The sequence below is a fragment of the Hyaena hyaena genome, unplaced genomic scaffold (genome assembly GCF_003009895.1).
Source record: "Hyaena hyaena isolate Hyena2069 unplaced genomic scaffold, ASM300989v1 scaffold_928, whole genome shotgun sequence".
Taxonomy (NCBI): Eukaryota; Metazoa; Chordata; class Mammalia; order Carnivora; family Hyaenidae; genus Hyaena; species Hyaena hyaena.
Window position 1 is genome coordinate 139,851 of NW_024081562.1, and position 17,163 is coordinate 157,013.

A 17,163-nucleotide genomic window follows, 5' to 3' on the forward strand; every position below is an offset into this window, starting at 1 on the left:
GAGAAACAATGAAATCTGGCCATGTGTAGCAACATGGATGGACCTTGAGGGTGTTATGCTGAGCGAAATAAGTCAGGCAGAGAAGGACAAATACCATATGTTTGCACGTATAGGAGGATTAGGAGGAACTTGACAGAGGACCAAGGGGGAGAAGAAGGGTGGAAATGGTGGGGGAAAGGGAGAGAGGCAAACCATGAGAGACTCTTGAATGCTGTTTTCTTGTTTTTAACATACTCTTATAAATTCAAGTCTCCATTTTATCAGTTTACAAATTTCAATCACATTTTGATTTTCTTAGTTTGTTGCTCCTCTTTATTATGCTTTAACTCCTGGGTTTGGTTTGGGTGTATTATTGGCATTCCTCTGGATTTCCTGCTTATGGGTTTGTAACTGCTACCCACTTTTCTATTCTGCTAACACTTACTGTTAAAACTTTATGTATTTATTCTGACTTGTTATCAGTGCATAGATCAGTATCTGCCCAACAAAACAAGCCTTTTTACAAGTTTGACATTTGCCACAGGAAACTGATTTTCTCCTTTTTTTTTTCCCCACAAAAGCTAATTAATCTTTTTTTCCTTCTTTTTTAAGAAAACAATGTGTTATTTTTGCAGAAGCAGCCAGATTCTGGGTCATTAAATTCTCCCTCATGAAAACTACCTCAATGACATTAGTTTACTAGAACATACCTGCATCATCTTTTGTTTTCTTTAATTATATTTTTAAAATGATAATGGCATGCATGGAGGTGATTTTCCATGTACATGCTCTGGTCAGATCTCTATTCTGGACATGTGGTTTTCTGGACACATGCTGCAGCAAGTGCTGGCTTTCCAGCAGCTTACAGGGATACACTAGTGTGGTTCTCTTTCAAAATCAAAGACAGTGACTAATTTGATAATTAGACATGACTTTTTATGAGGGTCCTGAGATTTGATTTTTGTCACCCTACCTCTGGCACAAGGCCTAGTTCCTGAGTCTTTGACTGTCATATTTGGGGTTTGGCCAGCTGAACCTAGGTAGTCCAGCTACAGCCTTGGTGCAAGTGATAAACACCCAGGAATCTGGTTAGCAGGGCAGAAATCTGGCTTGTCAGGCTAATGGGACTTGCAATCAGTGCTCACTGCTGCTCACTCATAATGTCTCTCTATCTGGGGAATCTGGATGTGTGTTAGAAACAAAAAACTCTGAAGAGTTTGGAACTAGAAAACAGGAAAATCTATTGCTCCAAGAGCAAGTTGCTCATTTTCTTGCCTTCTGGTATCATAAGTTCATAAACCAAAAGTCCCCAGCTGGCAATGCATGGCAATAAGGGCAGGGGAGACCTTACTTAACTCCAAGAGCCAAATATGGCATTCTTGGTGTCACTTTCTCTAGACTCCCAGATGACTAATGGATGTTCCTGACAACTTTGAAGCCACTGATCAAGGGGCCAGTATTTATATCCATCAAGGACAGTTTTTGACTTGCTGATATTTTTATTTATCACTTGTGGTATTGACCTCTTCTCTCCTCCATAGCAAATGACAGGTGTGTGAGGAGGCCCATCTCAAAGTCTCCCTGAGTCAACCTGGTGAGGGATGTAACTCAAAGAGGGAAGGCAGCAGGTCCTGAATGTTATAGGATATACCCAATGTCTGGCATGTGGAGAACTTTGAGAGGGTCATATGGAAGTGTCAAGACATAATTTTCAGAAGTTACAAACCTGATACTCTCACTGGCAAATATAGAATGTCAAAGGGGAATTACTGAGGTTAATTACAAAATTGGCTTATTTCCCAGAGAGCAATAAAACCATAACCACTGGGGTGAACTTTTCTATTAGGCAGTAATCATTTGCACCTCTCGGGGACAAAAAGACTCACAAGTAAACATGTAACTTTAGAGTCTGGCTTTTACTCAATAATGAACAGAACATCACAGAGTTACATTCGCTGGATAACTCAATAATCCTCGTTAGACCCATTGAACAATGTCCAAAATGACATGGAAAGCACGTGCTGACTTCTCTGTGGCTTATTCTAAGTTTCAGGTAATTTTTTTCTCAACAGAGGACAGAGGAGAGCAAGAAGTGAAGAAGGGCGAGGGAAGAGGGCCAGCCCCTTCTTTGAGCCTTGGGTCCATTTCCAGAGCTTGGCCCATCCCCACGAAGCCCCCACCATGGAGCATGGGGATGGAGGTGGTGGCTTCTCCATACTTCCCACACTTTCATCAGCTGCCATCTGTCTCTGGGTCTTAATCGACTGTCCCTGACTCCTCTGGAAACACTAGAATTGCATCTACTCGATCTAAATGTACCAACTGCATAGAAGAATCACATGGCAAATGACTGCTTCCATTCCAGCAGGCCCTGGGAGCCATGCAGTCCTGATGCTCTCATGGTAAACAGACCAGGGGTAGGTTCAGAAGTGGAGATACTGAAATAGGAAATGATACGCCTGGGACAGCACTCACATCTTCTGAGATGGAGACCAAGACGGGTTGCACTCTCCACATGGGCCACTTGGCCCTTTCCTAGGTCCAAGGCCCTGAGCTCCCTTCCACTGCCATCCATGTATCCCCAGAGCGCTCACTTCTGGTCCTGGCTGGACCCAGCCTCTGACTTCATTTCCCACTAGCCTGTAGGGCCTCAGAAGCTCAGCCCAGGATTGAACTAAGTGCATTCATTCTTTGTTCTCACACACAGCATGGCCTAGACCGGTCACCCTGCAAGAATGGGCACAGGACAACCTCCCTCAATATCAGTGCTGAGCCTGGGCAGCATCCAATGCCATGTGGCTTGTCTGGTCAAGCCTCATGTCCTTGACCTCCCATGGCCCCAGTGCTCCTGTGTCCCAGACCCAGACAGACAGTGATTGGGGTCCAGGCCCCACTGGTGGAGTTTCAGTAGTACCTAGTGGAGACTTTGGGTCCTATCTTGGGGGACTCCTCTCTTCCTCCACAGGGGAAGTGAATGTGTGCGTGTCTGTGTGTTTGTGTATGTGTGTGTCTGAGAGAGAGAGAGAATGAACTCCAGTAACATCTTAGCAATAAGAACATGAAATCCAGCAGAGGAAAGTTAAGCCTGCACATAAGCACATGTGCAAACAAAGCATGTCTCTGGTCCTGCCTGCTCCAGATATCTGATTCCCTTTACTCCCTACCCACCTGTCCATAAGAAAAGACAATTCCATGATGTTGTTCCAAAAACAGTCTTTTCTAAGATACTTACATGTACTTACACTTTTCCACAAATAGCAGAGACCCATGAAGCTGTAAGCTGACCCATCCTGCAAGCCCCTCCAAGGCTGCGTGCTGGGTTTGCTGTTCCCATATGGGGGGATCCATCAGTGTGTCCAGCGTAGAGGAGTAGGGGAGGGGGGATTTTTGATGGAGCCCTCCTGGCCTAAAGAAAAAAAGCCTTTTTAATCAGGATAAGTATATTAGGTCCAAGTAATGCAAAAATATGTTTCAAATCCAAATTCTGATGAGGAGCCTGAGAGGGGGAAGAGGAAGCAGGGCAGCAGCTTCCTCGGAGAAAAATGGGCATAAGGTGTGTGTGCCTGGAAGAGAATCATGAGGGCTGATGAGGGGAGAGCAGAGACAGCCAGAGGAAGAGCAAGGGCTTTGCAAATTGAATGTCACTTGTCCCCTCCATTCCAACTGGTAAGTTGTCCCACATGTGAAACATCAATTACGTAAAACACAAGAACTAGAGACAAAAAGAATGGTCTTTGAGTTTCATGGCCTCATTCACTCTGGGGCATAAATACTGAAATTCCTGCCACCTGTCAGGCCCTGTGAGGTGAAACCTGGACTGTACATGTGCACATCTGAAATTTAATTGGCCTCTGGAATCATACCCAACACCACAGTTAAAACAGACACATCTACTTTTTTAAAATTTTAATCATGGTAAATACATATAAAATCTACTATCTTAGCCATTTTTAAAAGTTTATTTATTTAGAGAGAGAGCACAAGCAGGGGAGGGGCAGAGAGAAAGAGAGAATCCGAAACAGGCTCAATGCTATCCATGCAGAGCCCTATGTGGGGCTCTCAGTCTCATGAACTTTGAGACCATGGACTGAGCCAAAATCAAGAGTCACATGCTTAACCAACTGAGCTACCCAGGAGCCCCAATCATCTTAACCATTTTTAAGTGTGCAATTCAGTAGTATTAAGTATATTAACATTATTCTGCAACTAATCTCCAGAATTCTTTCATCTTGCAAAACTCAGTATCTATTAAATAATTCCACATTAAATAGACTTTTTTATTTTTTTAATAGTTTATTGCCAAGTTGGTTTCCATATAACACCCAGTGCTCATCCCCACAAGTGCCCTTCTCCATGCCCATCACCTCCCTTCCTCTCCCCCATCCCCATCAGTGCTGAGAACAAAAAACAGACAGAACTTTTAAAAGTTTATTTATTTTGAGAAAGAGAGCACAAGCAGGAAAGAGGAGCAGAAGGAGAGAGAGAAAGTGAGAGAGAATCCTAAGCAGGTTCCATGCCCAGCACAGAGCCTGATGTGGGGTTCAATGTCACAATTGTGAGATCATGACATGAGCTGAAATCAAAAGTTAGATACTTAACCAACTGAGGCTACCCAGGAACCCCTAGACAGACTTATTTTTAATGATTATTTTCTTCAAGAGAATTTAATCTCTTGCTATCATACCAGTTTGCCTATTTCCTTCTCCACATTCCCAATCATATCTCTCTCTCCCTCTTTCCCTACCTCTTTCTCAATCTCTATCTACACACACACACACACACACACACACACACAGATTATTCTGAAGGCATTATTGCCGTTACCCTCTCTCTGTATGACCATTGTTGATATTTACATAAGAAACACACATTCCCTATTTCACAGAGACCCCATAGGGAAAGGCTGCTCTTCCCAAGGGGCTCTCCCAGCCCAGGTGAACTGTGGGCTCAGGACCTTCAGGAGGAAGAAATCTATTGAATTAATACCCACTGGCTTCAGAACTCTGGAAGGGGTTGTTACCTAATCAAAAAGGGATCCCTCCTCAGATTTGCAGTGGGAATGGAATCATACTTCACTCCATCCTTTGAAGCCAAGGACGAACTTATTCTTGGTGGTGGTCCACCAAGATGGCCCAAGTCAAGGGGCCTCCTTTGAGGTAAAAAAAAAAAGAGAGAGAGAGAAGAGAAGAGAAGAGAAGAAGAAGAAAGAAAGAAAGAAAGAAAGAAAGAAAGAAAGAAAGAAAGAAAGAAAGAAAGAAAGAAAGAAAGAAAAAACAAAAGGATGAAAGAAAGAAAAAATGAAAGAGAGAGAGAAAGAAAGAAATGGGACATACTAATCTTTTTTATCGCCTAATAAGAAACTAGGAAACAAAACAAGCAGAGAGGCATGTATGAGGAAACTATGTTGGTAATACCAGTGCATGCCATTTATCTCTTCACAGAGCAAGGTAGAGATGGTGTGTGTGTGTGTGGGGGGTAAGATCCAGAAACCCCTAAGCATCCACGCACTGCTTCTTCATCACTGTGAATTCACCATTCCAAGGGAGTGCTCCGACCAAAAAACTACACATTATTTTCTGAAAAAGACCACAACCACAACAAAATCAGTAATTCCAAAAAGAAAAAAAAATGTCCTGTTGCTAGGTGTTACCTTAGGAATATATTAGAATATAAGTCATCAGCCATCAAGAAATGCTCCCAGGACTATGCTAGATGTTTCTAACCAAGAGCAGATACCTGGAAGGGTCTCTGTTCCCAAACCACCATGGATAGACAGCAAATACTAACAATCATCATGTTTCGCTGGGAGATCAGATATAAAATTAATTTTATTTTTAATTCCCTTTAATATTTTCCATAATGTAAATAAAGCAAATTTATGTCAGATATAAACTAATGTATATTGTCCTAATTAAATAATGACTTTTTTCTAATAACAAGAGCAGTTTAAAGGGTTATAGAACCTACCGTCTTTTATTCCAAAGAGTTCTTCTCTCCATTTCAAAATACTATTGAAATAACAAATGAATATTTGATGTGTATGTGATAGATCAATGGATGGATGGATAGATACGTAGATAGACTAATGATAGATAGATGATTGATAGATAGATAGATAGAAGATGATAGATAGATAGATAGATAGATAGATAGATAGATAGATAGATAGACAGATGATACATAGATAGCATTCCTGGAAAATTCCAGCAAAGAGTGTCCTAAATAACTGGGAAGATTGAAGTACTCCCAAGGAGCTATTAGGAGTCAAACTAAAGGAAGCTTTGTATCTGCTGAGTATTGGACACATGCAAAGGATGACTAAAGAGGCATTTTTTCTCAGAAACCCACACAAAAAAATGCCAAAACAAGATAATTTTATAGACAAATTACACCAAATCTTGGGAACCCAAAGCTCCCGTGGTCCACAAATTGATCAGAACACACACAAATAAGATGGGAAGCCCTCATTCTAATTATACCAGACCATAAAAATCCTGAAACTAAAATATAACTATTAAAAACAGAAAACAAACTGAGGGTTGCTGGAGGGGTGTTGGTGGGAAGATGGGTTAAATGGGTGATGGGCCTTAAGGAGGGTACCTTTCAGGATGAGCACTGGGTGGCATATGTAAGAGAAGAATCACTGGGTTCTGCTCCTGAAGCCAAGACTACACTTAGTATGTTAACTAACTTGAATTTAAATTAAAAATTGTTTAATTAATATATATATAATGGAGGGGTGCCTGGGAGGCTCAGTCAGTTGGGTGTCGGTTCATGGGTTCAAGCCCCGTGTCAGAGCCTGGAGCCAGCTTCAGATTCTGCGTCTTCCTCTCTCTCTGCCCCTCCCCCACTCACACTCTGTCTCTCTCAAAAATAAATAAATGTCAAAAAATTTAAACTTACCTAAAACAAAAATCCTAAAAATAAAATACTAGCAAATTAAAGGCATTTGCATATTAAACAATTACTGTCCCTGATGCAATGTTTTCCAGACTTTCCCAGTGATATGAAATGTGTGGGGTGTCTGTACCTGAAAATTCTGACTCAGTAAGTTTGGGATGAGGCCATGGAACGTGTGTGTGTGTGTGTGTGTGTGTGTGTGTGTGTGTGGTGTCACCACATGCTCCAAGTGATTCTTTTTATTTTTTTTTAAGTAACCTCTACATCCAATAAGGGACTTAAATCCACAACCCAATATCAAGAGTCACACACTCCACCAATTAAGCCAGTCAGGCACCCCTAATTTTTTAACATTAGGGAGGTTTAAGAGTATATCTAATCAAAATTCCTAAATAAAAAAGATGGCATGTTGAATTTCACCATACTGTATTGATTTTGAAGTGAGTTCCTTATGTCTCTTGGGCTTAGGTGCCTGTTTTCTTCCCCAGATTAGGAAAATTCTCAGCTACAATTTGTTCAAATAAACCTTTTGTTTCTTTCTCTCCCTCTTCTTCTTATGGGACTCCTGTGATATGGATATTGTTTTGCTTCATGGAGTCATTTGGTTCTCTAATTCTCTCCTCATGATCTAGTAATTTCCTTTCTCTCTTTTTTTAGTTTCATTATTTTCCATGTAATTTTTTTTCTATTTCATCTTTTCTCTCCACAGCAATCCTCATTGTCACTTTATCTAGTTTATTTTGCATCTCAATTACAGCGTTTTTAAATTCATACTGACTAGTTCTTAGGTCTCTGATCTCTGTAGCAAGGGTTTCTCTGGTGACTTCCATGCTTTTTGCAAGCCAAGCTATTAGTTTTATGACTACTGTTCTAAATTCTTCAGATATGTGAGCAATTCTTTGGCTGTGATTTCCTTTATTTTGGGGAGAATTCCTCTGTCTTGCCATTTTGGCTAAGTTTCTGTCTTTAGCATGTTTTAAAAGTTTGTTATGTGTCCTGCACCTGAGAGTACTACTGTATTAAAAATGGGTCATACTCTGTCCAGGGCCTGACACTCTAGGAAGTGTTTCTGGTATATACTGTGTGCACTCTGCTATTGGGTTTTGGCTGTTCTATCCCATTGGTCAGTCCTCTGCAGAATTCCTCCTTGCTTGCAATGGTGGAGTGTTTGGACTTTAGGTAGGCTTTGATTTGCTGAAGTAACCCTGGATAAAGGGGGAAAGCCTGATCCCATAAAAAGAGAAAGGAAAGAGGAGAAAAGAAAACCAAACAGAGAATAAAAAAGCTATAAGGCTGATTTCAAGGAAAGAGAAAGGAAGAAAAAAAATGGAAGAAAATAGAAAAGATGGAAAAAGAATAGAATTAAAAAAGCCTGGTTATATTAGATAGATGATAGATAGATAGATAGATAGATAGATAGATAGATAGATAGATGATAGATAGACAGACAGATAGAGATAGATAATAAGAAATTACAAAAAAGAAATCAGAAACTATGAACTTGATTCCAAAAGAAAAAAAGAAGAGGAAGCAAAGGAAAAGAGAAAAGAAAGAGTTGCTTGTTGGTGCCTGGGGCTGGTAGTTGTGCTGGTTGGAGGAGAGGCCAGCTGCGTTGGATCAGTCAGTCTTGCCCCAGTAAATCAGCAGTTGCCAGGCACAGAAGCAGAGTTTGGTGTAAGTGTGTCCTGCCTCCACGGGGGCCACTGTGCTGCTCTGTGAAGTCCCACCTTGTTGGTGTTGGGAGGGAAATGGCATCGGCCCAATCTTTCCTTCCTAGACCAAATGTCTCAACACCGCTGTTCAGGAAGCCTTCACAGAACAGAGATGGCTGTGAGCTTGCCCTATGCCACAATTATCCTGCAGCTTCTCCTTGGCATTCAGCTAGGATTCAAAACCTGAAGTCTTAAAGGACCCAGCACAGCACAGATCTGCTCCCCTCTTCCGGAGCAGCCTCTCCACCCTGCTGATGAAAGGTCTTCGGCTGGCATCTGCAGGGTTTTTGTCTTTAGGGAGGCAATAAACCCTCTTCCCTAAGCTCTCCAGGAAAAGGACTGTTCTCTCCTGTGCACTCTGGAGATTGCTACTCCACACTATGCATTCTGGGGCTAGCTTCCTCCTCCCCAGGAGCACATGCCATGGATCTGCTATGGAGAAAGTCACACAATTTAAAAACCTTGGAGTTTTGAAACAGTTCTAAAGACTGTTTGCAAAAAAGAACTAGTACACTCGGTACTTCTTGCTTCCAGGTCTATGGTCCAAAGAGGTTTTCCTCTTGTGCTAAGTCAAGCCGCACTTTTACAATCTCTGTCTCTTTCTCTCCCTTTTGTGTATCCATAGAAAGGGTTCCCTCTCCTCCATAGCTTTGCCATTTTATCTCCTCCAACTCACATACACACACACCTTGATCCTGCCATCTCCCTTCAACTGTGGAGATCCTTCCGCCACACTGCAGATCAATTTCCTGGGTGTTCCAAGTGATCTGACCTTAATACAGCTGTGTTCGAGGAACATGAAAAATCCCAGTGTCCCTACTTCTCCACAATCTTAACTCCTCCTCCCACCATTGAATCCCACCATGTTCTAAAAGACAAGGGCAAACACAATCCATCACATTCTTCCTTTTGAAACTGAGCCCAACAAAATTGTCTCCACAAAGAAAGGCAGGAAGAAGAAAGGACTGTTCTGGCATCAGTGAGGTGGCCTGAGAATACTATCCATGTTCACAGCACACCCAGGAAGTGACCTTCAAGAAGTGTGCCCCCAGGGAAGTCAGGGAGAGCTACAACTTTGCCATGAAAGAGATAAATGTGCATATTGACACCAAGCTCAACAAAGCTATCTGGGTCATAGGAATAAGGAGTGTACCATGCCATATTCATGTGCAATTGTCCAGAAAATGCAATGAAGATAGAGATTCCCTGAACAAGCTTATATATTAGTTACCTATGTAATTGTCGCCACTTTGAACTACCTACAGTCAGTCAACATGGAGGAGAACAAACCACTGGCAATCCAAGCTGTAAAATCCCCTTCAATAAAGGCCATATTCTAGACATGTAAGAATTACTCAATATTAGTGAATCTATATCTTATTACACTAATGCATCAGAGAAGAACAATTATTCAACACACTTGATAGACACTGAAAGAATAATTGATAGAAGAAACATTCTTAATTTAAAAAATAACTTTTGGCAAAAGAAATTGGAGGAATTCCAGAAATCAGCACTTGATATAATATTTAAAATAGGTTATAAATACCGAAAGCACTGTAATCAAAGCTAGGAATAAGAAAAACTATCCAGCATTATTCCTTTCCAGTGTTATTCCGAAGACTTGTAAAGAAAAAAAAATAGTTTTCATTATCGACAAATATGGTCTTAAAAACGTGCACCTTAAAATTTGGGATCGTCCATGGAAGTCTTATATACAATAAATGAGCTCCTTGAGGACAATTCTTAATTCTCTCTAAGATTTTCTATAAACAGGTAAAAAGCAACAACTCTTCTATAATCCAAATGGACTCTGTAGAGTATATAAATTTGAATCAACCATACTTCTACTAACAGTAAAAGATAAACAAATGTAGCATAAAAGCCAGATGGCATGAAGACATGCTCCCTGTTTAAATGTTTGTCCTGAGAAGTGTCTACTATTAACTGGAAATGAATGGATTGGTTCAGTTTCAGCAGACAATGTCGGCTTTAGTGAAACGTAGAAGTGCACTGTTAATGAGCCCTTGCACTTTCCTGTGCCATGGCTACATGAAATAATGGTTCTCCAAGTATGGTCCCACAGCCAGCAGTGGCAGCAGCAGCCAGAAACTTGTTAAGAATGAAAATGTTGAGATCCCACTCCAGACCTACTGAATGCCTACCTGAATCTAAAACTCTGTAAGTAGGACCCAGCCATCTGGCTTTACTGAGGCTTCCAGGTGATTCTGGTGCCTCCTCACATAAAGAACCATTGGTATAAACAAAGACAAAGACACACCCCTTGGTCAAACCTTCAGAAAGTCTAGGGCCTTCACCAATCTCTTGCATGAATCTGGGACTTTCCCCACATCTGAGACCAGAAATACAAACTTGATGTTAAAAGCTTCTGAGCCAGGCCAGCCCTTTGGTGGGGATCTTTGGGCTCTTCCATGATCTTCCTGGAAATCATGGCTGAGCATGGCAAGAATCAACTGTAAGTCTGGAAGGGTGGGAACACTGTCTGGCCTAGTCACTGCTTAATCTCCAGCACCCAAAATAGCAACCGGTGCAAAGTAAACGTTGATGAGTATCTAAGTGAATGAATGGGTTTCCTTTTGTGCCTTCACAAGGATGAGCAACTAACTATGGGGCCACCAATGGCTAAATTGTTCATCTGGGTCCAAGAACACAGACTTTCAGTGAACATGTGTTGGCAAGTTTTCTGCACCAGGAGGCCAGAGGTGATGAAGCTCTTGCAATAAGAGTGACTCCAACAGCATTCTGTCGCTAAGATGAGGAGTGGAAAGAGACTCAGAGGGATCCACCATATTACATCACTCTATCGCCTTCGCTCTAAAAGTCACAAAGTTGCCCAACTCAGAGCAAAACTTGGGGAGTGATCCAGATCTCAGAGAGTGGGTATGGGCACCCCAAGTTCTTCTGTCTAGGGCTCAGAGCAGCCAAGACCATCACAGAATGTTAGTCACCTACCTTTTCCAATTTGGTGTTCTCTTGAATGATACAGTTTTCAGTACTGTTCGAAACCTTTCTGCAATTGCTGCGGGCAATTTCAACGTCAATAAAGTATTCCAAATGATCTGTGACCTGTCAATTAGCAATTGTGCAATTTTATTCAAAAAAATTTTATTTTACTTTGTTAAAGTTTTAGCCAAAAGCACTTTAAAAAATGCTCTCCCCTTCATTCTCTCTCCCTATCTCCTACTCCCTACCCCTTCTCTCTCCAAACATATCTTTAGAGGAAGGCCTATGAGAACCACTGCCTGGGTTCCTCTGCATGCTGATACCAGTTAGACTTTGGAAACCACTACTTGGAGCTGTATACTCAGGGAAAGGTCTCCTTTTCACTGTGGGGCCTCCTTGAAGGCAAGATCTTCTAATTCCATTTTCTGTCCCAAAGTCCAGGGCATTCTGCATTAAGTGGGGGAGAAGGATGAGTCACCAGAACCATTGGCTCTCCTAAGCCTGAAATGTTAAAGGTTCACATTGACCAGATGGGAGGACAGGCCCTGTGGCCACACTAGATGCCCCTCCCTGATTCCTTTCCCACACCTCCCCTAAGAGTCTGTTTTTTGGTGACATCTCCTGCTTTTGAGAGCTTCCCCCTCCCTACCTTAAGAAGCAGCTCTTAAAGGGGCCATGCTGGCTGGAGTTTCTCTTATTGTTCTCTGTCGACTGTTTAGTAATCAGAGAAACAGTAGGTCTATAGCAAAGCATCAGTAGTTACTGAACTCATTAATGACTGAGTGTGTTAAGGCTACTCACGATGCCCATTTAAATCAGCTTTAAGCTGGTTTTAACAGATTATAGTAGGAGAAAAAAAGAGTGTCTTTCTTCATTGCCATCTGCAGACTCTAATAAAGTGGCATTAATTTTAGCTAAATTCCAAAAAATTAACAAGGTGACTTTAGCCTGCCATGGGAAAAGCTGGTTAAATAACATCAAGAGCTGCCCCTTGGGTTTGAGAATGAAGCTGGTCCTCAGGGAACCTCAAAAATACCATGGAAGCAAACCTAATGTCCCCAGGACTTCTTATCAGTCTTAACACTTGCTAACTCTCACTGAGTCCTTGCTCATTGTATAACACTGTTCTTGGAGCTTGGCACACAATAACTTAGCCCACACACCACCTTTCTACAGTGAGGCTGTCACTACCATTGTTTTCAGGTAAGGAAACTAGACAGAGGAACTAAGTGACCATCCAATTATCAGGCAAGACCTAGGGCTCCAACCGAGGCACCCAGCACTAAACTTGCGTCCCTAACCATCATATTCCACCACTTTCACGTTTATGCCCTCTCTGCTCCAACAGCCAGAGTGACAGAGGGCTGCTATATGCTGATTCCAAGAATATAGCAAACATGAACTGCAGGAAGCTGGGAGCCATTGGTTATATGGACACCTTCATGGAAACCTCACCATCCTTTCTAAAAATAACTTAGCCAGAATGACAGTTTTAAAACCCCAATCTGGAGGCACCTGGATGGCTCAGTCAGTTAAGCATCCAACTCTTGGTTTCAGCTCAGGTCATGATCTCATGGGTTCATGAGTTCAAGCCTGCCACTGGGCTCCATGCTATAAGGGCAGAGCCTGCTTGGGATTCTCTCTCCCTCCCTCTCTCTGCGCCTCCCCTACTCTTGCAAGTTCATGTACACACACACTCTCTCTCAAAATAAATAAACTTTAAAAAATATAATCACATGGATCTCAGGAACACCCTCACCTAATGTTTATCTGGCTTCTGGATCTGCTGTGGGACACCCAAATGGAAACACTTCCTACCAGCATCCTTCACCTGATTTCCTCCTCATGTGCCTTCAGGTTTAGTTCCAACATCACACCCTAGGGAGGTGGTTTTCAGCCTTGACTGTGTATTGGGATCATTTAAGAGATTTTAACACCTATTGAGACCTGGGTCCAACACATAGATCCGCATTAAATTGGTGATGGTGCAGCAGATGCAATAAGACATTTGCAAGCTCCTCAGGATAGCCTATTTGAGGAAGGCTTCTCCTGACCCCAGACCCCTGGGTATCATGCCACTAGTCAGATTCCCCAGCTTTCATTCCAGATTCAGTGCTGTTTCTTTCTGACTTGAATGCTGACTCCCTCAGGATGTGATTTCTGTCCATCTCACCTCCCCATCTACAGCTGCTAGCATAGAAGTGGCTTTGAAGAAACTTGCTGAACGCATGTGCTACATGGATACCAAAGAACTATAATTTTTCAGTTGTTGGGGAAGCTACAAGAGTCACAATCCATTCCTCTATTTCAAAAGGCTGCAGGAGTGCCCTGGTGGATTGTACAGTGTACCCAGTCAATAAACAGAGTGCTATCAGCATTGTGCACTGAAAATACAGGCTGATGGCTCACATGGTCCCAAAGAGACAGGGTCAGAAGTACCAACAGGTAAACTGCCTCAGCTTCTGCAAATAAACATGGCATATGGAGAATATAAAAACTGAACTAAACTCAGCCAAGAATGACCCCTCTGGTGAGTATTTTTACAGTTCATTCCCGAAAGTTTCATGGTGGAATTACAAGCCACACCACCAACCCACAGACTGAGGATGGTACAGTCAGCTGAATTCCATCTCTGGGGGCTTTTTCTCAACCATGGCAGGCAACGCCACATGTTAGAAACTCACCCTCAATGGAATCCATGTAAGCAATGTCTCTTTTCAACCTCACAACCCTCGTTATGTGGATAGATTGAAATGTTGCCCACAGCAGCATTATTGCAAAATATTCATGGCACTCAGTTTTTCTCCCAACACTAGCAAATACAAATCATGAAAATTTGATTTACAGTTTTGAGTCTAAATGACTTAATACACATAAAGTACTTATAACAACAGTCCAAGCATATATAGAAAGTTCAGTGATATTATAGTGACATGCAAGTGAGATTTACTTGAGAACTCACATAATTAGGACTTTCATGTATCATTGTTTTTCTTGCAAGCCAACTCGTTCAGTATGACTGCAGTCTGTGCCACCATATGCAAATATGCATATTGGGAGAGAACGCCTTTACCTGCAGCTGGACTTGTACTGTCTTGATCACCTGGAAGAGGTACTTATCCTCACTCTCTTTGTTGTATTCTTGCATGGCAAACCACAGACACTGCTTCACATTGGCATTTGAGGCATTAATCACTTTTAATTCCCTCAACACTTTGCCCTTATTCTTGCCTGGGTCTGTGCTGGCCACCAGGGCCACCAAAACGGTGAGCAGGACCAAGCAGAACCCCCAGGATCTGGTCATGGTCCCTCTGTCCAGGGACACAGGTAAGCCTCCTCGTCCTCTCAGGGCTGGAGCCACAGGTGGGGTGCGATGTCTGCTGCCACCAAAGGTTCAAAGATCTTACAAAAGCATCAGACCTGCTGCATTCAAGAAAGAGCCATTATGTTCACCCTTTAGGGGTACCTCTGCCCCCAAGGAAATCAACCTACAAGAATCCAGTTAAAGAGTCCCTGCCCTCCATACCCCAGGTGTGGTCTGCAGTTCAGGGAGAACACTTAGATCAAGGTGTGCCAGCAACTACCCTGTGCGCCTCACCCTTCACTCCTGTTTTTGCACCTCAGACCTGTAATATGTAACTATGAAAAGTGTTGCTGTTCCAAGGTTTCCTGGCTCCAGCTTTCTGGGTGCTCTCCAGCTGGCCACACCCAGCAGCTGCCCCCTGTGGTTCTCCTGGGTCTCAAGGGCTCAGTTTGTGCCTAGGCCCTGGTCAGGGGGCTCCCTCACTCCTGATCTCTGCCCTGTCCATGCCCCTGCAGGGATGTCATGCTTTGTGATGTAATCTAGAACCTGTGACATTGCCACTGTCCTTCGGAGCAGGCAACTCACACATAGCAGGCAAGCTGTGGGAGTCCCCAGAATTTCTGCCCACCTGTGCAGTGAACCCAGCTTCCTAAATGTTTGGCCTCTGGACTCCCTCTGTTTGGGCCAATAGCACTTTCTTCTGCTGTATTGCCAGGGTGAGAGTCACCTAGCCCACCTGATGCCCAAGACTGTTCCTTAGTGGGAGGGATACATGCACACCCTGATTCTCTTCTCTGTGAAAATCCCAAGCCAATGTCCAGAAAATTTCTGCAGGGTCAGAGAGGTGGGCATTTGTAACAGGGCCAGAAGACTGATGGGCTCCTGACCATAAGAAGTGGCAATGTATAGGAAATCATAGACAGGCATAAATCTGTGAAACATTGCAGTGTGAATACACCATATTGTATTTAAACTGACTGCCTGTTGATGGATGTTTGGTTTGTTTCTCATTACAGCTGTTACAGACAGTACTGTCATGGACAATACTTTTCCAATATCTTTATGAAATTATACAGCTGTTTCTGTAATAATAAAAGACTAGATGGAAAATTGATGCAAAAGTTTTATTCAAATTAAAATTTATTATATACTGCCAAACTGTTAATCCTGTGCTAATAACATATTAATGATTTTCAAATTTTGCTACATGTTAAAGGCACTTAGGGTGTTTTAAGGAGTATCTAGGCCACTCCCACCATTAAAATCAATCTTGGGAGAGGGCCTAGTAATGAGGAAGTCATCACTTTTTAAAGTTCCTGGGATTTCCAGCAATAGCACTGCTGGGAATATACCCAAGGGATACAGGAGTGCTGATGCATAGGGGCACATGGACCCCAATATTCATAGCAGCACTCTCAACAATAGCCAAAACATGGAAAGAGCCTAAGTGTCCATCAATTGATGAATGAATCAAGAAGATGTGGTTTATCTACCAATGGAATACTACATGGTAATGAGAAAGAATGAAATCTGGCCATGTGTAGCAACATGGATCAAACTAGAGGGTGTTATGCTGAGCAAAATAAGTCAGGCAGAGAAGGACAAATACCATATGTTTGCACGTTTAGGAGGATTAGGAGGAACTTAATGAAGGACCATGGGGGAGAAGAAGGGGGAAAATAGTGGGGAAGAGGGAGAGAGGCAAACCATGAGAGACTCCTGAATGCTGAGAACAAACTGAGGGCAGATGGGGTGGGGGGAGTGGGAGGGGGTGATGGGCATGGAGGAGGGCACTTGTGGGGATGAGCACTGGATCTTATATGGAAACCAATTTGACAATAAACTATTTAAAATTTTTTAAAAATGTTCCTGGGATTTCCGTGCACAGTCATGTTTGAGAACCTGTGTACTGCATTTATGCTTCTTGTGTATCAGTGCACACACGAACGAGGATGCAAAACACTATATATCCAATTCCTCATAGATAAAATGTTTTATTAAAAAATATGAAGGCATTTCTTTGCAAACAGCTGAATAATACCCACTAAAATCCACCCAATTACCCAATTAAAGCAGTATTTCTAGGGTAGGTTTTGGAGAAATATATGGTTACAGTTGTTGATTTTGTAAAAGAAAATCTCATACCTCTAACACTCTCATAACCCTTTGGTCTTTACAAGTACACACACACACACACACACACACACACACACATGCACACACCATCACAATGTGGATATTACCCAGAGAATTTTAATTCTGGGCTTCTCTGAACATAGTCAAGCTGTTCTTGTGATTCTACAT

At 42.3% G+C, this 17,163-nt stretch overlaps 1 protein-coding gene across 5 annotated transcripts in view; it reads right to left on the reverse strand.

The window, feature by feature from the left end:
* LOC120222944 (cystatin-8-like) overlaps positions 1-15,350 on the reverse strand; it is a 15,919-nt gene extending 569 nt beyond the window's left edge. The window contains exons 1-4 of one of the 5 annotated variants that reach the window (XM_039220964.1): positions 15,182-15,350; positions 14,629-14,975; positions 11,565-11,678; positions 3,212-3,385 (exon numbers count right to left, since the gene is read on the reverse strand). In XM_039220964.1, the coding sequence (XP_039076895.1) occupies positions 3,218-3,385; positions 11,565-11,678; positions 14,629-14,859 (513 nt within the window). In that variant the 5' untranslated portion in view covers positions 14,860-14,975; positions 15,182-15,350 and the 3' untranslated portion in view covers positions 3,212-3,217. Of the gene's footprint in view, positions 1-3,211; positions 3,386-5,368; positions 5,556-11,564; positions 11,679-14,628; positions 14,979-15,081; positions 15,103-15,153 lie in introns of those variants that run through there. The other 4 variants (XM_039220963.1, XM_039220965.1, XM_039220966.1 and 1 more) reach the window with 4 other exon arrangements.
* Positions 15,351-17,163: the final 1,813 nt, after the last annotated feature.